General features: G+C 40.8%; 1 protein-coding gene and 1 long non-coding RNA gene across 3 annotated transcripts in view; one reads left to right on the top strand and one right to left on the bottom strand.

Moving 5' to 3' along the window:
* The window catches only part of LOC108448285, a 10,794-nt gene extending 7,951 nt beyond the window's left edge, over nucleotides 1-2,843 (bottom strand). Inside the window, exon 1 of the long non-coding RNA XR_001864130.1 lies at nucleotides 2,601-2,843. This is a non-coding gene — a long non-coding RNA (uncharacterized LOC108448285). The remainder of the gene's footprint in view (nucleotides 1-2,600) is intronic.
* Nucleotides 1-20,594, top strand: part of MAP1B (microtubule associated protein 1B) — a 67,599-nt gene that overhangs the window by 42,269 nt on the left and 4,736 nt on the right. For both annotated transcript variants that reach the window (XM_008638624.2, XM_017740664.1), the window contains exons 2-5: nucleotides 914-996; nucleotides 4,587-4,727; nucleotides 11,101-17,656; nucleotides 19,783-20,021. In XM_008638624.2, coding sequence (XP_008636846.1) covers nucleotides 4,596-4,727; nucleotides 11,101-17,656; nucleotides 19,783-20,021 — 6,927 coding nt within the window. In that variant the 5' untranslated portion in view covers nucleotides 914-996; nucleotides 4,587-4,595. The remainder of the gene's footprint in view (nucleotides 1-913; nucleotides 997-4,586; nucleotides 4,728-11,100; nucleotides 17,657-19,782; nucleotides 20,022-20,594) is intronic.

Below are 20,594 nucleotides of genomic sequence, written 5' to 3'. Positions count from 1 at the left end.
GCCCCAGTCAGGGACACTGTGGGCAGGGCTGGCTGCCCTTCCTCTCACACAATGCTCTCAGGCATGTGGAGCTCTTTTCAGCCTGACCATCCTCAGCCTTGTTAATTTATGTCTCTTTACAGGGGAGTTTTTCTAAGTTGGCAGATAGGTCTGTGTCCCGTACTCCCTTTTAAGCCTAATTAATTATTTTAATTGATTAATATTGCGCCAAGCAGTTTGCTCAGAAGGGAGAGCTCTTCTGGTTTTTTAGACTAATTATCAGTCTGGGTTTCTGAATGACAATCCAATGCTAATTAATCTCACTGCAGTTCTCACAGAAAGAGACCCTGATAAGAGCTTGCCAATTAACATAAGGGGAAAATAAATCAACAGTCCTGTTTTGTTTTTCTGGCATCCACTCCCAGTGAGATGAATATCACTATTAAATACTGAGACAAACTTAAGTATGAAAGCCAGTACGCTGCAAGGCTGCTCCAAACTTGCCCAGAATTTACTAATTCAGGATCTAGATGTTATTTGTACACCCTGTCACTCTTGTTGCTTGACGTTGCTTGCTCCAGCTTTTGTAAGCAGGAGGAAGATGAAGCAGGGCAGCATGGCAAGTGTCTAACAATCCCCATAGGGAACTTTTTGCAGGGTCCCAATGTTAATCCATACCAGTGGAAGGCAGAAGGGAACATTTTGGCAGTGTGGGTTCTAGTTTTCACTTGGTTTGTCAGGGTCCGATGCTCAGCTGATGATGGTTACTCCCTTACCTGCACCAGCTCTGTGAGAAAAAGTTAAGTTACAGATACTCCTCCAGCCAGGGCAACCAGAGGGCTGTGACACAATGAAACATACAGCAAACTCATGGAAAATCCTGGTTTATAATGGTTGAATTTAATTTTTCTTTTTTTCCTCTCTGCACTTGCAGGTCAGAAGATTCTTCACCACAGAAGTGATGTCTTAGAAACTGTAGTCCTCATCAATCCCTCAGATGAAGCAGTTAGTACCGAGGTAAGTCAGAAATACTCCATTAAGTGGACATGTTGAGAGCATTGAAGCAGATGTGGTGGAGGTGATTATGGAGCACAGTCACTGCCTGCCAGCTTAGAGACTGACAAACTCAAATACTATTTTTCAAAGTCTTATCAGACTCTGAGAGCAGATCCTGACTGTCAGTGAAAGGGTATATTTGGAATAAATACCATGAAAAATGCCACCCATCCCTTGATCTTTTCCCTGGTTTCCCAGACTCATGACATATTGTCAGAGGCATAGGACAGAAACACACCTCTGATCCCAGAATTCCTTTTCTCATAATGCATCAAATTATCTTCTTCATGGAGTGGAGACAACTGTGGTGAACCTGCCTCTGCTATTATTCTGCTTTGCTATTGTTTGGTAGCTCTGGATGCCTATTTTATGTATGAAGAAAGTGCCTGAAGATGCCCAGGGACAAATTTGGGTCTCTGAGAAGAATTACCAACTATGTGGTGGTGACTCTAGGTTGTTCAAAAAGCATGTGACATGATTAGTGAACCCTGGAGAATGCCCACAAGAGGACTGCCAATTCCTTATGAACTCAGTAGGGTCAAAGAACTGATTGTATAGCTCAAAGACAAAATTGATCTATTTAGCTAGTGAGACTGAAGGTTGAAATAATAGGGATAATTGCATTGCTGGTCTGTGCTGGGAAGCACTGCCACAGTCTCATTCTATTGGGAGATGAAGTGATTCTGCTGGTGGTAACTGGTGAAAAAACTATTTTGCTGTCAACTGCTGAATGATGTTGAACACAAACAGAAGAAAGGACTCCAAAACAAATGAAATTTCTGAAGCTGTAGAAATTGAAAAGTCACCTTAGTTAATGGCAACTTATTTACTAAAATACAATGCATGGAGATCTCTTACAAGCCATTAGAGGTGCTTGGTAAGGACAAGGGGGTCACCAGGATAGCAGCTCTCTATGCATTCATTCAGAGTAAAAAGCTATCAAGTGTGTGCGTGTGTGGAGGGGTAGAAGGGACAAAAAACTGCCAAAAGCAGGGAAATGCTATTTCTGTTACTGTTGCTTGTCATTCCTTTGATGGATGACTACATGGAAGAACATGATCTGACCCCCATTAATGATTTCTGAACCCTGGGCTTACTCCTTTGGCTCTGGAAGATGTTTGGCTATGTTACTGTAAATTTTATCTCACTAGACTGTGGGAGGCGATTTTTACTTTGCTTTCATCCTGCCAAACTGGTCACAGTCAGATGTTACAAGATGAGATTTAACTTGGCTGGCTAAGCAAGGCTCTGAATAGACAGAATTCAGAAAGAGACGATCAGAAAGATGTGGCAGAATTAAATCAGAGGTTGGAGTAGACATTATCTGTTCACTATGGCAAACATAAAACTTAATTTCATATATCAGAGATTTCCAGGGTCTGGAAATCTGGGGGAGACAGAGATATACCATGAAGTTCTCACTTCACCAGAAGAGGAACTGGAATCTATTCACTCAAGAAAAAGCAAATCACACAAAGAAACAAAACACAAACCAAAGTAAAACAACAGCATAAAAAGAAAACCAAACCAAAACAAAAAAAGACCCAGAAAGAAATAAAATATACCTGCTAATCTGGCTGCTAATAGCCTTATCTGCTGGTAGTCCAAGCATGGTTGTGCCCAGAGCTCCTGTCATGTTCTGTCAAATGCCAAATACCTCCCCTAAGAAAGAGGCCCAAAGGGAGAGAGATCGTTGTTTCCTGAAGAAAACCCCGATGAACGTTTACTTCCTTTTTAGGAAGTCCCCACTCTGTTGCTTTAATGTTCCTGTGACTGTACTGTGAGTCTGGGAAACCACTGACCTGCTGATGTGCCTGTCTCTGTTCATACTCCATCTTAACCTCTGTTTTGTCTGAGGCTACATCTTGCTGTGCACTTACTTGAACCAGTTTTGAACTTCAACCAACAGTTAAACTGAATGGAATTACCAGATTGCAGTATTTCTTCTGAAACTGAGTGGTCTTGAAACCAGGAGACAAATTCCTGGTAGTCCTTCAAAAAACCTTATTTGTACCCAGACACAGAATTTATGTGTCTCTTAAGGTCTTCCATGTGAACACATCATGCTCTGCAATCTGAAAATACTTACTTACTTTTTTTCTTGGCATAGTTTGCTAGCTCTGCAGAACATACTTTATTGTCAATTATTAAAGTAGGTTGAAGGGGAATTATATGACAGTCACATTATCAGTGGCTCACAAGTCAGGAAGTAGTTTTACTGTTGGAAAATGTATTGAGGTTACACAAAAGTTATCAGACTGGTGTGCACTGCTCATCATTTTGTTGGCAGCAACAAAAGAAAACTTAGAAGAGGAAGGCAGTTCTGATACAGTTTTAATAGAGTGATAACAGAAGATTAGAGCAATGCACATCAGAAAAATGTTTGCACTTATCTATATTTTTGTCTGAAATAGAAATAGATACACTCAATCCATACATGATATTTCTGAATTTATAATTATTTAGTGCAATTAGTGGCAGACCAGCATTAGTCCTACATTTAGTTAAAGAAACTTTCTGGTGCCCAGCATCAGGGTCACTTATTTAATAAAATAACAGTGAAGACATGGTAGAGTTGGGACCTTCTTTTAGATACATACACTCCAGTGTCTGTTTTCTAGTTGTACTGAAAACATGAGTTGTTCAGCAGAGATTCAGGTTAAGCCTTCCTGGCTCAGCCTCCCGGCATTCTCAAGAGTTATTTAGAACAACTGATTGCTTAACAATCAATATAAACCTTGGGAAAAATATCTTGCTAGGAGAGCTGAGTTGATTGTGTCATCTCCATGGAGATGGAGCTTGGATGCAATATCATGTGGAGCTGTCCCAGATGGATTCTGCTTATTTGCTCATTTAGTTTAATATGTCAATAGCCTTATTCTGGAATCACTCTTCTGGTTTGATTTAATTCTTCCTTAATAGAGTAATTAGTGGACTTGAAATTCATAGCTTACCATAGGCTGAATTGGTTTTTCAGTGTTCAGTAAGACTTTCAAAGTATTTGCAAAGCATTTACTTAACAGTACAGAATCTTACAGAGGTTTTGTTTAGTTTTGTTCCTAAATTTAGACTATATGGCTTTCTCTTAGCATGCACATATGTCTCCCCCTTGGGAGTGGTAAACAAGAATAATTAGTAGCTGTAGTGAGGGTCAGATAAAGTAACAAGCATCTGCTCTTAAATAGTTTACCAAGGTTGTCCTGATACAATTCTGTAAAAGTAAACCAAGAGCTACACTATGAATAAGTTTGTTGTAAAAAAAATTATTTCTTCATTCAAGTTGTGTTCTGTTCTGCTCCTTGCTGTTTTTTCCATGTCATTAATTTGATTTATTATTCAGACCTTCTTTCTGATTGCATCTTGCCCTTCCTTTTTTCACATTTTCCCCTTTCTCATTGTCTTTTGTAAACAGCACTATAACTCCATAATGTTTTGAGAGTCCTGTTCCAGACACTGGTTTTAAATTAGGAGAGATAAACTGTGTGTTCTCAGTGGAATATTGAAACACGTGGTTGCTCCCATTATTGATGTATTTCTCTTCTTCACTTTAGGTGCGCTTAATGATCACAGATGCTGCAAGGCACAAGCTCCTTGTTCTAACTGGCCAGTGCTTTGAAAACACAGGAGAACTCATTCTTCAGTCAGGATCCTTCTCCTTCCAGAACTTCATTGAGATCTTCACAGATCAAGAGGTATGTTTAGAAAGTCTCCCATGAATTGTAATGTGCTGGCAGAGATTTCTAGAAGACCCAAAATGGGTCTCTGTCTTGTTAGAGTTAGCATAAGCAACCTGATGCTGTTGCTCTTTATTCTTCATTAATAGGCTTTTTTGCAAAATGTTTCTTTATTTTACTTTAGTTTTCATGTAAATTGCCTAACAAAATAATTAAATATTAATTTGGGAAATTAAATTACAACTTTCAGAAAAAGAAAATCAAGGAACCCTCAACAATGGAAGGAGATAGTGCTGTATTTAAAATACACAGGTTGTTTATATAAGGTGCACATACAAAGCAGTCAAATTGTACTTGACCTGAGGTTCTTGCATGTGGCTAACTAGTAAGTGGCATTAATAAGACAGAGAGTGGCCATCAGAATAGCTGTATTTTTTGCACCATCTATGACCTTTTTTATAGTAGTGTTTAAAATATGGCCAGTGAATCTGTAAAACGTGTGATTTTTACATACCAAAAAGATAAGCATGAAGTATACCAGTATTTAATGCCATTTCTTTCATAACTTGTTACTTTGCTCTCTTCTTTAATGTGCCTGCAGTAGTGGGTGTGCAGGGCACACTCGCATGGGCTATGAGTAAGGCTCATTTGGCTTATTTCTGTGGCTGGCAGCGTGCTCACCAGCCAGCTGGCATGGCTCTCAGCAAGTGTTGGCTTCCAGCCTATTGTTTCTGAAGCCTCGGGGTCTCAGTGTGTCTGCAAGCTTTCATGAAACTGAAGAAAGATCATGTTGCCATACTGCAGTTCATGTGTGCAACATTTTTTTAAAAATTGAAACAAAAAATTAGAAAGAAAGGTCTAGAAAAAGTGGTTACTCGTTTTCTATGTGGTGATGAGATGGAAGAATTACTGTGCTGTACTGATCCTAGTGGACTTGGCAGTGCCAGATTTACAGTTGGACTCAATGATCTTAAGGGTCTTTTGCAACCCAAACAATTCTATGATTCTATAACCATGTACAGTGGAGTAAGTGTTTCTGGCCTCTGCCCATTTTTACGTCACTGGGCTGAACCTGAACTAAGGTCAAGGAATGTGCTTGCAAATAAGTATCATTTTGGGAGATACTTGTATAAAGTCTAATTCAGAAATCCATCCCTAGCATGCAGAACTCCCTTCAGGCAATGCCTAAAAGCAGAATTTTCAATTTCTGCTGTGTGGGAAGGTGTAAAGTGTCTCATTCCCCTGCTTCTGTAACAACAGCTAGAACAGGAAGACCTTTCTTTGTACCTTTGTGGTTCACGGTAAGAAGTAATACTGTGTTTTCTCTGAGAAGCCAACTTACTGTTTGTCTTCACTAGCTGTGACACCTTTAAAACGTAAGGATTCTTCAACAGATGTCTCTCAAATGTTTGAAAATACATTCAGGTTTACAGGTATATTTCTTTGCTCACAGAATGGTTTTGAATTTGGAGAAGAGAAAGAATGGCTACCTCACTATGTTACTGTCTATCCCTAATGTCACCATTTGAAATTCAAATCCATTGATACTTTTTCTGAGGCATGACTGAACTTGCTATTCCCAACAGTTATGATCTATGCCTCAAATAAACTTTCTTGAATTTTTAATTAGCCTGGGCTTCCAGTGGCTTAACACTGCCTGCATTATGCATGCCAACTTTTAGGAGCAAAAAAGTCAGAATTTAGAAGTATGAAGCAGAAATCCAAATATGGTATAATATAAACTGGAGAGGACTCACTCCAAACCTTGACATGGTATATCCATTAGCCCAGTATGTTATCATATAATTTTTTAAAATCTAGACAGAAAATTGGCCCTTTGTGAGAAGCAGTGTGTACTCAAGTTTTATTTCCTTATGTGTACAACAGACTTGGATTTATTTTTTCAGAGGAAGTGATCTTTTATTATATTTGGCTCTCCCTATAAATGTGTTTTCAACCCTGATCAGAGACATATCATAAGGAGTACTGTTGAGATTGTAAATCCATTTCAAAGCTGTCATCTGTGCTGCCTCTTCTGCAATAAAAACCAGCAATGGTTTCCCTATTGTCCTTATCTTTCAGCCTTTTCAGCCTCTTCTCCATTTATTCTTTCTGCTTTTTTTTTTCATTTGCTGTCATTCAGACAGGGCCATGTCTGACATATTTATGAGATTTATTTATACTCCTGTCAGATGGTTTGGACACTCAGTAATGATGATACAGGAAGGTAGAAAATATTTATTTGGGGCTTTATTTATCTATTGGATGGGGTTTTTTTATAACAGCCAGTGCACCTTTGTTGAGTTCTATGTTTGGTAAACGCTAAAAATAAGTTATGTAACACAAAGAAAAAAGTGAGACCTACACACAGAGAGGCCCAAAGAGATCTAGCACAATCAAACATCATTAATCTTTTATATATTCATTTCCTCTGTAGATACAGCTTGTGGTCCAAGAATTTCCAATTATTCAGCTGTAGTGTTACCTATATCATCCTTACGAAAACTGTTCTTAAAGCTTGAACTGACAACTGAGTCTCTGCAAAGAAGGTTGTGGTATTTTGAATGATGATGTGCTGGCATGTTTTCTGCTGACATTTTATATCTGAATACTTCTTTATAGAAGTTTGGCAGTCTCTTTGTTAAGGGCAAATAGAGCAGAAATGAGCTACATTTAACTGAATTGTCAGTTAAAAAAATCAAATGAAAGTATCTGTGGAAATGAGATAAGGTAAAATATGTCATACTTTTTCATGTTTGTCTACTTATCTGGGACCGTCAAATACAGGATTTTTTTAGTTTAGAGTGGAATAGAAAACAAGTCTTCATACTGTGGCATGGAAATTCGTATTTTCTGTGCCTTTATTGCAGCAGTTGTTTCTGGTGGGTTAACTAATAATGTCAAAATTAATGGAATTACTCTAGATTTCAAATTTTGTGGTCCATGAGTTTTAAATCAAACTAGTGACAAGAGCATTCTTAATTTTTTTTTTTTCCTTGATCTTTCTCTGGCTCTGGACCTTGTAATCTCAGAAATACAAAACTTAGAATCATAGATTCATAGAATTGTTAAGGTTGGAAAAGGTAAATTCACAGAATTGTTTGGGTTGGAAAAGATCTCAAAGATCATCAAGTCCAACTCTTACCCAACGCTGCCAAATTCAACACTAAACTATACCCCCAAGCACCACCACATCTACACATCTTAAATACCTGCAGGGATGGTGACTCATCACTTCCCTGGGCAGTGTTTGGCAACCCATTTGGGGAAGAAATTTTCCCTCATACCCAATCTAAACTTCCTCTGGTGCAATTTGAGACCATTTCCTGTCATCCTGTCATTTGTTACTTGGGAGAAGAGCCCAACACCCATCTGTCTGCACCCTCCTTTCGGGCAGCTGCAGAGAGCAATAAGATCCCCCCCAAGCCTCCTTTTCTCCAGGATAAACAAAATCAGCTCCCTCAGCTGTTCCTTGTCAGGCTTGTGCTCCAGACCCTTCACCAGCTCTATTGCCTTTGTCTCGACATGCTCAAGCACCTCAGTATCTCTCTTGGAGAGAGGGGCCCAAAAACTTAAAACTGTTTCTATTTCTGAAGTACTAACTCATTTCTTAATCACAGATTCACAGAATCATTAGGGTTAGAAGGGATGTCTGGAGATTATTCAGTCCAAACCCTCTGCCAGGGCACCCAGAGCAGGTGACACAGGAGAACATCCAAGTGGCATAGGAACATGTCCAAGCAAGTGGATTTTGAATGTGTCCAGAGAGGGAGACTTCACAGCCTCCCTGGGCAGCCTGTTCCAGTGCTTTGCCATCCTCAGTATAAAGTTCTTCCTCATATTGAGGTGGAACTTGTTGTGTTTTAGGTTAAGGCCATTACTCCTCGTCCTGTCACTGCACACAACTGAAAAGAGTCTGTCACCATCCTCTTGACACCCGCCTTTGAGATATCTATATGTATTGACAAGATCCCCTCTCAGACTTCTCTGGACTAAACAGGCCCAGCTCCCACAGTCTCTCCTCAAAAGAGAGATGCTCCAGTCCCCTCATCATCTTTGCGGGCACTGCTGGACCCTCTCTAGCTCTTTGTCTTTTGTGAACTGTGGAGACCAGAACTGTACACAGCACTCCAGATGTAGTCTCACTAAGGCTGAGTAGAGGTCATCTCCCTCAACCTGCTGGCTACACTCTTCCTGGTGGAAGGAATGGTACTGACTTTTCAGGAATGGTATCCCCTAGGGATACCATTGACCCTCTTGTCCACAGGGACACATGGCTGGCTTTTAGACAACTTGTCATCCACCAAGATTCCCAGGTCCTTCTCTGCAGGGCTGCTTCCCAGCAGGTCAGCCCCCAGCCGGTTACTGGTACTTGGGGTTACACCTCCCCAGGTGCAGAACCCTGTACTTGCCTTTGTTGAACTTCATTCTCTACACCCACTTCTCCAGGCTTTTGAGGTCATGCTGAATGGCAGCCCAGCCTTCAGATGTATCAGCCACTCCTCCCAGTGTCATCAGCAAACTTGTTCAGGGTCCATTCTATCCCTTCATTCAGGTTGTTGATAAACAGTTTGAATACAATTGGATTCTCCTTGGCTGATCACAACTCTCTGAGCTCTGCCGTTCAGCCAGTCCTTGATCCACCTCAGTGTCCATTCATCTAACCCACATATCCTGAGCTTAGCTATGAGGATGTTATGGGAGACAGTGTCAAAAGCCTTGCTTTTGTCAAGGTAGACAACATCCACTGCTCTCCCCTCGTTGACCCATCCTGCCGTGCCATCATAGAAGGCTGCCAGATTGGTCAGCATGATTTCCCCTAGGGGAATCCATGCTGACTACTCCTGATGATCTTCTTTTATTTGCGTGGTGATGACTTCCAGAATGATCTATTCCATCACCTTTCCAGTGATGGAAGTGAGGCTGACTGGCCAGTAGTTTCCTGGGTCCGTCTTCTTGCCCTTTTTGAAGATGGGAGTAACACTGACTTTCCTCAGTCATCAGCCATCATCCACCTCTCCTGTTCTCCGTGATTTTTCAAAGAGTGCCTTAGCAACATCTGCCAGCTCCATCAGCATATGTGGGTGTATGTCATCAGGAGCCATGGATTTATGGATCATAAGTCTGCCCAGTTGATCTCTAACACAACCCCCTACAACCAAGAAGACTCTTCCTTTCTCCAGCCTCCCTTATCTCCAAGGTCTGAGGACTCGCCTCAGCAGTAGAGACTGAGGCAAAGACGGCATTCAGTAAGTCTTCCATAACCAGGACATCAGTCTGATTTATCAGTGACCCCATATTTTCCTTAATCTTCCTTTTGCTGCTGATGTACCTGTAGAAGTCCTTCTTGTTGTCCTTGATAGCCCTTACCAGACTCAATTCTGGGAGGGCCTTGATCTTCATTGTTATATCCCTGCATACTCTGACAATATTCCTATAGTCCTTCCATGTGGTCTGTGCCTTTTTCCATATCCCATAAATTTCTTTTTTCCTAGAAGCTCCCTGCTTATCCATGCAGGTCTCCTGACCCCTTTGACTGATTTGTTGCTCACAGGAATACACGGGTCTTGAGCTTGAAGGAAAGGTGCTTGAATATTGACCGAGTGTCTTGGAGCCCTGTGTTTTCTAGAACCCTAAACGATGGGATTCCTCCAAGTAGAGGAAGAGAGGTCCTTGAAGAGGTCTAAGTTCAGGATTCTAGTGCTGCTTACTGCTTTGCTTCTTCCCTGCAGGATTCCAAGTTCTACCATCTTACGGTTACTGTTCTGAAAAACTCCCCTGCAGCCAATCTTGATAAATCTGGGAGCAATACTGGCTTTTCAGGAGCTAGCCTGCAGAAAGACCCACAGTAACGATGGTGTGGTGGAATATATCCCATGAGAGAAGGAGGAAGGACGGCAGCTGCCCTTGGGAGGATGCTGGCCTCCTCTGTGTTGCAGTTACTCTCTGCTTGTTAAGAGGTTGTACTTAGTCCTTTAGATATTTGGCTGTCTCTTCTGGGTGGACTGGACTAGCAGGGAGACTCATGAGTCCACAAGAGAGATACAGTGGTAGCTCAGGCTGCATTACCCTCGCAGTCCTCATACCCTCTCAGTATAATAGTTAGTACCATCCTTCTATAAAATATGGAAGAGGGAAGAGGAAACCTTGGATACTGTCCTTTGGGCAGTACTGACCAGAAATAAGGTCCTCCTTTGTACTTAAAAAAATACAGCAGTAAACTAATTGTGGTAATATGTTACTTTAGCTTCTAGGATGGGGACTCACCAGTGCAGAACTAAATGAAAAAGGTTTTATCTATCTGGTCAGGAAATACTATGTGTTGACATTAATTCTCACTAAAAAAATGAATTTGTTTGTATCTTCTTGTGTTTTTGTTTTATAACTCTAGATTGGTGAATTACTGAGCACCACACACCCTGCCAACAAAGCCAGCCTAACTCTTTTCTGCCCTGAGGAAGGGGACTGGAAAAATTCCAACCTGGACAGACACAACCTTCAAGACTTTATCAACATTAAACTCAACTCAGCTTCCATATTGCCTGAGATGGAAGGACTCTCTGAATTCACTGAGTATCTGTCAGAATCAGTAGAAGTGCCATCACCTTTTGACATTTTGGAACCTCCAACCTCAGGAGGTTTCTTGAAGCTCTCCAAACCCTGCTGTTACATTTTCCCAGGGGGAAGAGGGGATTCTGCATTGTTTGCAGTGAATGGATTCAATATGCTTATCAATGGAGGATCTGAAAGAAAATCTTGTTTTTGGAAACTTATCCGGCATTTGGACAGGGTAGATTCCATTCTGCTCACTCACATTGGAGATGACAATCTGCCAGGAATCAATAGCATGCTTCAGCGAAAGATAGCCGAACTAGAAGAGGAACAGTCCCAAGGGTCTACTACCAACAGTGACTGGATGAAAAATCTGATCTCACCTGATTTAGGCGTTGTGTTCCTTAATGTACCTGAGAACCTGAAGAACCTGGATCCTAATTTTAGAGTAAAGAGGAGTGTAGAAGAAGCTTGCTTTACTCTCCAGTATTTAAATAAATTGTCTATGAAACCAGAACCTCTTTTCAGAAATACAGGAAATACCATTGACCCTATCATTTTATTTCAGAAAATGGGAGTTGGCAAACTTGAGATGTATGTGCTTAATCCTGTCAAAAATAGCAAAGAGATGCAATATTTTATGCAGCAGTGGAGTGGTACTAACAAAGATAAAGCTGAATTCCTGCTACCAAATGGCCAAGAACTAGACATTCCGTTATCCTACTTCACCTCTGTCTCATCCCTGATTGTGTGGCATCCAGCTAACCCTGCAGAAAAAATTATCCGAGTTCTGTTTCCTGGAAACAGCACCCAGTATAATATTCTAGAGGGACTAGAAAAACTCAAACACTTAGACTTCCTTAAACAACCAATGGTTACACAAAAAGACCTAACTGGGAACATTGCTAGTCCAGCTGTGAAACAAGCAAAATTGAAACAACGAACAGACAGCAAGGAGAGTCTCAAGCCTGCTGCAAAGACACCACCAAATAAGCCTGTCAGAAAGGAATCTAAAGAAGAAACACCAGAGACAGTGAAGCCTAGTCCAGTACCAGAAAAGCCTCAGAAGCTGGAAGGCAAAGAAAAAGTTCCAGTTAAAAAAGAAAAACCAGCAAAAGTAGAGACCAAACCAATAGTGGTGGAAAAAGACATAGCAAGTAAGGAAGAACAACTAGTGAAATCTGAAATTCCTGAAAAAATTCCTGAAAAACAAACTACAGATGTAAAACCGAAAATGTCAAAGGAGAAGACAGTGAAGAAGGAAGTCAAAGCAAAATCTGAAGAAAAGAAAGAGGAAAAAGAAAAGCCAAAGAAAGAGGTTTCTAAAAGAGAGGAGAAAACACCCATCAAAAAAGAGGAAAAACCAAAAAAAGAAGAGATCAAGAAAGAAGTTAAAAAAGAGGTGAAAAAGGAAGAGAAGAAGGAAACTAAGAAGGAAATAAAGAAAGAAGCTTCAACAAAAGAAGCTAAAAAAGAAGCTAAAAAAGAAGAGAAGAAGGAAATCAAGAAGGAAGACAAAGAAGCCAAAAAGGACATCAAAAAGGTTCCTAAAGAAACAAAGAAGACAGCTACTCCTTCGAGTGAAGCCAAAAAGCCAGCAGCAAAGCCGAAACCACAAAAGAAGGAGGAACCTGTTAAAAAAGAACCAATACCTGCTGGAAAGCCAAAGGAAAAAGGTAAAGTTAAAAGTGTGAAGAAGGACCTCAAAGTCAGTGGAGCACAAGCTGCCCTTGCAGCAGTTGGAGCCACAACTGTAGCAGCTGCAGAAATTACAGGTGGTGGAAAGGATCTTGAAGCAGAGAGATCCCTTATGTCTTCACCAGAGGATTTAACAAAGGATTTTGAGGAATTAAAAGCTGAAGAAGTAGAAACAATAAAAGAAACAAAATCTCAAGTTGCACTTATAAAGGATGATCTGAAACTCACTGACACAGTACAAAAAGACACCTTTGAAGTACAAAAAGAAAAATTGGATAATGAAGGACCCGCCGAGTCATCTGATGAAGGCATAACTACCACAGAGGCTGAGGGTGAGTGTGAACAGACACCTGAAGAATTGGAACCAGTGGAAAAGCACAAGGTTGATGACAACGAAAAGTTTGAAGATGAGGGAACTGGCTTGGAAGAATCATCTGAAGCAGGAGATTATGAAGAAAAGGCAGAGACAGAAGAAGCTGAAGAACGAGATGAAAATGAAGTAGAAAAAACACAACTGGATGCCACAAAACCATATATAGAAGAATCAAGAAAAATTGTAGGTGGCTCAGAAAAAGTAATGACTCAAGTAGATGCTAACATTAAAGATGAAAAGTATATTGAAAAGGCAGATTATGAGGCATCTGATGAACGGGCTGAAGAAGACAGGGAAGAAGCAATAGAAAAGGCAGAAACTGAAGAGACTGAAGAAGATGAGGAAGACAAAGCAGAAGACATCAGAGATGAAGAGGAAACTGAAAAAACAGAAGCTGAAGAAGATTATGTGATGGCTGTTGTAGACAAAGCTGCAGAATCAGGTGAAGCTGAGGATAAGTATGGCTTACTCATTATTACACCAACTAAACGCTCAGAGTCTCAGTCTCCAGTGATTGAACCAGCTTCTTCTATCCATGATGAGACGCTACCTGGTGGTTCAGAAAGTGAAGCCACTGTTTCTGATGAAGAAAATAGAGAAGATCAACCTGAGGAATTCACTGCTACTTCAGGTTACACACAGTCCACCATTGAAATATCCAGTGAACCAACTCCAATGGATGAAATGTCAACACCCCGAGATGTCATGAGTGATGAAACTAACAATGAGGAAAGCGAGTCACCCTCTCAGGAGTATGTGAACGTTACCAAGTATGAGACATCACTGTACTCTCAGGAGTTCAGTAGAGCTAAACTTTCTCCACTTCCAGATGCTTTTAATGGGTTATCTGAAGGTTCTAAAACAGAGGCCACAGAAGGTAAGGATTATAATGCCTCAGCTTCCACCATCTCACCACCCTCTTCATTAGAGGAAGACAAATTCTGTAAATCTGCATTCCAAGATGTATACCGGCAAAGAGAAAGTGAAATCCAAGGCACTGCCAAATTAGAAATCAAAGAACCCTATCAAGAAGATGGTGGAAAACATAGTTCAGCCGAAAGTCCAGCTGACAGTTTGTCCCCTCCCTCACCTGTTGCCAAAACACCTCTGGGTGAGCGTAGTGTGAACTTTTCACTCACTCCCAATGAGATCAAGGTCTCTTCTGAGTCTGTCCCCACTGCTAAATTGCCTGATGTACACCAAGAAGTTGCTGAAGAGCACTGTGCGAGCCCTGAAGATAAAACATTAGAAGTAGCATCTCCCTCACAGTCTGCTGCTGGTAGTGCTGGCCACACACCTTATTATCAGTCTCCCACTGATGAAAAGTCCAGTCAGCTTCCCTCTGAAACCAGTGAAAAGTCAACAGAAGCTCCTGTTAGCTTTGAGTTCAGTGAAGACAAAGATGAGTCTGCAAAATGCAGAATAAGCCCTATGGATGAGCCCGTGCCAGATTCAGAATCTCCTATTGAAAAGGTTCTCTCGCCTCTGCGGAGTCCACCACTGATAGGTTCAGACACCACTTATGATACATTTTTGAGTGCTGATTTAAAATCTCCCACCAGAGATTATGGAAGTCCTTCTGAGGGGAAACCTGAAAAAGAAAAATCACCTGTTCAGATGAGCCCAGCTTCTGAAGCAAGCTCTGTAGGCCTCTTCCAAGAAAAACAAGATGAAAAAAGCATGGAATTTATGGTAATTAAGGAAGGTTTCAGCCTGGAAAGGAAAATGGAGGATACAGAACCCAGCAGCTCCCAGTCATCACTGGTCTTGGATGAGCGGAAATTAACAGGTGATCTCTCACCAACTCAAATAGATATCAGTCAGTTTGGTTCCTTAAAAGAAGATACCAAAATGTCAATTTCTGAAGGCACTGTCTCTGACAAGTCTGCAACTCCTGTTGATGAGGTTGTTGCAGAAGACACCTATTCTCATATTGAAGGAGTAGCTTCTGTCTCTACAGCATCTGTTGCTACTAGCTCATTTCCAGAACCGACTACTGATGATGTATCTCCTTCTTTGCATGCTGAAGTTGGTTCTCCCCACTCTACTGAAGTTGATGATTCCCTTTCAGTGTCAGTTGTACAAACACCAACAACTTTTCAGGAAACAGAAATGTCTCCATCTAAAGAAGAGTGCCCAAGGCCTATGTCAATTTCTCCACCAGATTACTCACCTAAAACTGCAAAATCAAGAACACCGGTGCATGATCAAAGATCTCCTGAGCAGTCAGCTATGTCAGTAGAATATGGTCGGGAGTCGCCTGAGCAGTCTTTAGCAATGGATTTTAGTAGGCAGTCTCCAGAATATCCTGCTGTAGGCACTGGTATACACCATATATCTGAAAATGGACCAACGGAAGTAGATTATAGCCCTTCAGATATACAGGAGCCTCCTTTTGCACGGAAGATTTCACCTGTGGAGCAGTCATCTTACTCTCAAGAGAAAGATATTTCAGAAATTATTTCAGTTTCTCAAATTGAAGCTTCATCCTCAACTTCATCAGCTCATACACCTTCCCAGGTAGCTTCACCACTGCCAGAGGAAACTTTTTCAGGCAGTGTTCCACCCAGAGAGATGTCACTGCATTCTTTTACCTCAGAAAAGGGGCAGAGCCTAGGAGAAAAGATGTCACCAAAATCTGATCTATCTCCATTAACTCCGAGGGAATCTTCTCCTCTGTATTCTCCTACTTTTCCAGATTCGCCTCCTGCAATCGCAGAAGCGGTGTCAGCTAGTCACACACCTTTGTTGTCACAGAGAGTGTCTCCTGTCAAAGCCTTTGGTTATCAGGAAGCCCTATCAAAGCACAGTCCAGAACCTTTACTCAGCCCAGATAAAGAAGATTCAGAGAAAAGCAGCAGGTCACCAGAAGAACTTAGTTATTCATATGAGGCCCAAGAGAAAACTACTAGGTCACCAGAGAATATTAGCTATTCCTATGAGGCAGTTGGAAAATCTACTAGATCACCTCAAGCCATGGATTATTCCTATGAGACAAGCAGAAAAACTACTAGGTCTCCTGAGGCTACAGATTATTCCTATGAAATAACCAGGAGCACTACTAGGTCACCCGAGGGTACAGACTACTCATATGAGATAATTGCAAAAAATATGAGGTCATCTGAGGTCACAGATTATTCTTATCAGGTAACAGGGAAAACCACCAGGTCACCAGGGGCCACAGATTATTCCTATGAGACAGCTGGTAAAACCACCAAATCACCTGAAGCTGCAGATTATTCCTATGAGATAACTGGGAAAGCTACCAGATCACCTGATACTATGGATTACTCCTATGAGACAAGGAAAACCTCTAAGTCACCAGAAGCCGTTGGCTACTGCTATGAGACAACTGGGAGAACCACCAGGTCATCAGAGGGCATGACTTACTCCTATGAGACAAGTGGGAAAGACTCCAGTTCACCTGAAGCCACAGATTACTCATTTGAGACAACTGGGGGAGCCACCACTGGGAGGTCACCTGAAGCTACCAGCTATTCCTATGAAGCAAGTGCGCATTTCACTCCAAGCAAATCGTTAGCAGAATCCCGTCAAGATGTTGACTTATGCCTTGTGTCCTCTTGTGAATATAAACATCCCAAAACTGAACTTTCACCATCCTTTATCAACCCAAATCCCCTTGAGTGGTTTGCAAGTGAAGAACAGTCTCTAGATCAAGACAAGCCACTAACTCAGTCTGGGGGAGCTCAGCCTCCTTCTGGGGGAAAGCAGCAAGGGCGGCAGTGTGATGAAACCCCTCCCACATCTGTGAGTGAGTCTGCCCCATCCCAGACCGATTCCGATGTTCCCCCAGAAACTGAGGAATGCCCTTCCATCACTGCAGATGCTAACATTGACTCTGAAGATGAGTCAGAAACCATTCCAACGGACAAGACAATTACATACAAACACATTGACCCACCACCTGTCCCAATGCAGGATCGCAGCCCTTCCCCCAGGCACCCTGATGTTACCATGGTTGATCCAGAGGCTCTGCCAGTTGAACAGAACTTAGGTAAACCTTTGAAGAAAGACCTCAAAGACAAGACAAAGACAAAAAAGCAGGGTACAAAGACCAAGTCATCTTCTCCTGTTAAAAAAAGTGATGGTAAATCAAAACAAGTGGCTTCACCAAAGCCAGCTACAAAAGAATCTTTAGACAAGATTTCCAGAACAGCTTCTCCAAAAAAGAAGGAATCTGTGGAGAAAGCAACCAAAAATATCTCTAATCCAGAGGTAAAGTCTCGGGTGGAAGAGAAAGATAAGGACACCAAGAATGCGGCAAATACAACAACATCCAAGTCGGCAAAGACCACAACCACAGGTAAAGAAAAATAGCAATTCCCTAGTGTTACGATTTTTTTAGTTGTTGCAGTGTAGTTAGTTTACCTTTATATCAGCTGAGAATGTGGTTTGTGGCATATCCTTGAAGAAAGATCAAGTTTTAAGCATAAATCCAGCATGTAAATGCCACATTTAAATGCATGAAATTGACTAGTTCTACTTTTATAATCTGAGAAAATTGATGTGTCAGTTTGCCCAGAGAATTCATAAAATAGAAAGAGTTTAATACAAGCTGTCTAAACAGTTAATCACCTAATAGAATTAAAAGTACCACTTTTGTAGGTGAAGTAGAATCAATAGCAAAGTGAACCCCTTTATTCATTGTGAGAAATAAGTAGACACAATTCTCTTTAAGATAAATTAATGCAATTTAATATTGTGGGAGGTGAAGTTACAATCTGCCTTAGATACTCTTATTACTTTGCTGGATTGATTTTAAAAGGAGCATTTAAAAAAAATTGACATTAGTAAAAGCATTTTGAGTGAACTAAGCATGGACATCACATAATCCAGTTTTATGCCATCAGCGATGACTAAACATACAGAAAGTTAATGTATTTTTGAATGTCTGTTGTATATTCTAAGTAGCAATAAAATATGAATTTGATTACTGAAGGAGGCATTGCGCTAATCTGTTGTTTCTGGCAGACCTTGTTAGGCATCGTTTGGGGGATAATTTGATTTTTTTGCTGTGAGGACTGATGTTCTGTTGAAAGCTTTTTTACAAGGAGGAGTTTTAGGATTCCATACATAAAAACCAGCATTCACCTGTCCTTAGCTTCCCTGTTTTTGGTAGTCCATTTTTCCTTTCCCACACCATTGTTCGCGTATTTCTGTTAGAAGATACATTTCAAAGCAGCAATATAGTTTCTCATGCTGTACATTTCTCCAGCACTTCACCTCTACATTAAAGTCATTAGTCATACTTCTCAGGTATGTGCTGGAATAATTAGTAATGATATAAAAGTGTAAAAACGTAACAACAAGCATCTTATTCAGTGTTGGTGTGCACAATTAAAAAAGATATATCAGAGATTTTTTTTTATCATCAAAGATGATAAAATATTCTGTAACAAAACCAGTAGTAAAAACTCTCTAAATCAGGAAATCTTATCACTTCATTTGGCATATTGCCCTATGGTGAGTGTCAGGACATGCTAGGCAACTGTAAGGGAGTTTGCTGGCCTTACACTGTTTGACCCTAAATTGAGCGTATTGCTCAGATAATTGTTTACCAAGCTTAATCAACGTGAGAAGGCTGATAAACCATAAATGTGGATTATCTGGGTAAAATTACAGGTTGAATCCCGATTTTTAGTTCACACCGTGATCCAGTTTGTAGCAAAAGATGCAATTTTTTGTGTAATATTTTTAATGTTTTTACATGTTGTACTTCATTTTGACTGAAGCTCTTCTTAGAACAAGTACTATATATGCTATGTACAGCAGCGAAGAAATGCTTCCCCCCACTTTTTGCAATAAATGGCTAATTTGTGTATGCAAATAAGGATACAGCAGGCAAACAAATACTTGACTCTGTTCCCTGAATTGCTTTACAACTTTCTAAGTTCCTCCTTGAACCTCTTTCTGCTCACATGTAGTAGCTTCCTGATGCATCTGTACAGGAGCCTGCTCATATCAAGAGCTATCATGTCTTGCTATGTACCTCAGATTTCAGGACTGCTTCAAATCTTCAAATCTTCTTCTCCCTGTGTGACACTAGATTTTATAATCATTCGTACCCTAGACTTTCAAAAACCTGCAATTCTTTACCTGGAAAATAATACCACCATTTATTGAATAGTAATTCAGTAATCACAGCTCTGCATCGTAATTGTTGGATAATAATAGATTATTACTGGAAAAGGTTCAGCCAAATTTTTGCTATATGGTAGTGATTTTTAATTGTATTATATAGTTGCAGTTTTTCAGGTTTTTCCTCCCATTACAATCATAATTGGGGTACAACAAAGCTGTTACATGTCATTGTATGTAGGAGGGTAATGCCATAATTGGACACATTTCACCTCAGTGGTTATAACAGTAATTAATAAATGCATGCTTTTAACCAGTCTGTGATATTTTCATTTTGTTTGGTATCCAAAGGACCTGGGAATACCAAGGTGGCAAAATCTACAGCAGTGCCTCCGGGACCTCCAGTGTATTTAGATCTGGTGTACATTCCCAACCACAGCAACAGCAAGAATGTTGATGTTGAGTTTTTCAAGAGGGTGCGGTCATCCTACTATGTGGTGAGCGGGAATGATGCTGCAGCCGAGGAGCCAAGCAGGGCTGTTCTGGACTCCCTGCTGGAGGGCAAGGCGCAGTGGGAGAGTAACATGCAGGTAGGCTCTTCACTCCTATCTCAACCTGGAAATTTAACCCTTCTTAGCTATGAGAAACTAGAGCACCTCTGGAGTGGATGGCGGCTGCCAGAGAATGGGGCCCCCAGGCTGGACAGCTTGTTTCACTGATGACATGTGAAGCGCAGAACTGCTCTGCACTCAGCTGCTCCCACATCTCTGGCCCTTCAGACTTCTTCCTGGTTTTTAAAACAGTTGAGAACTGGCTTTCAGGGCCAGCTGGCTGTTTCGTGTTTTTACTACACCATATATATGATCTGAGTTTGGCAGTGTTGCAGTTTTAAGTAGGGAAGCAATGTTCCACACTTTATAGAATAATTACATGCACTTGGAAAATTAATATGCCTTTCCATTATGGTGAATAAGTAAACAAAATATTTGTCTATAATCTGAAGAGTTATCAGTGCAGATAACAGCCTGATACTTCTCTGGAAACCTGCATCTCAGCACCTTACAGAACCAACTTTTTATTTTGATAAACTATTTATTTGGAGTCATTCTACCTCACCAGCATGTTGATTTCCTTTTATCCATCAATTTATTCAAGTATTTATT

The sequence above is a fragment of the Corvus brachyrhynchos genome, unplaced genomic scaffold (genome assembly GCF_000691975.1).
Source record: "Corvus brachyrhynchos isolate BGI_N302 unplaced genomic scaffold, ASM69197v1 scaffold467, whole genome shotgun sequence".
Lineage (NCBI taxonomy): Eukaryota > Metazoa > Chordata > Aves > Passeriformes > Corvidae > Corvus > Corvus brachyrhynchos.
The sequence above is the reverse complement of the archived record's forward strand: the minus strand, read 5'-3'. Positions and strand labels throughout refer to the sequence as shown.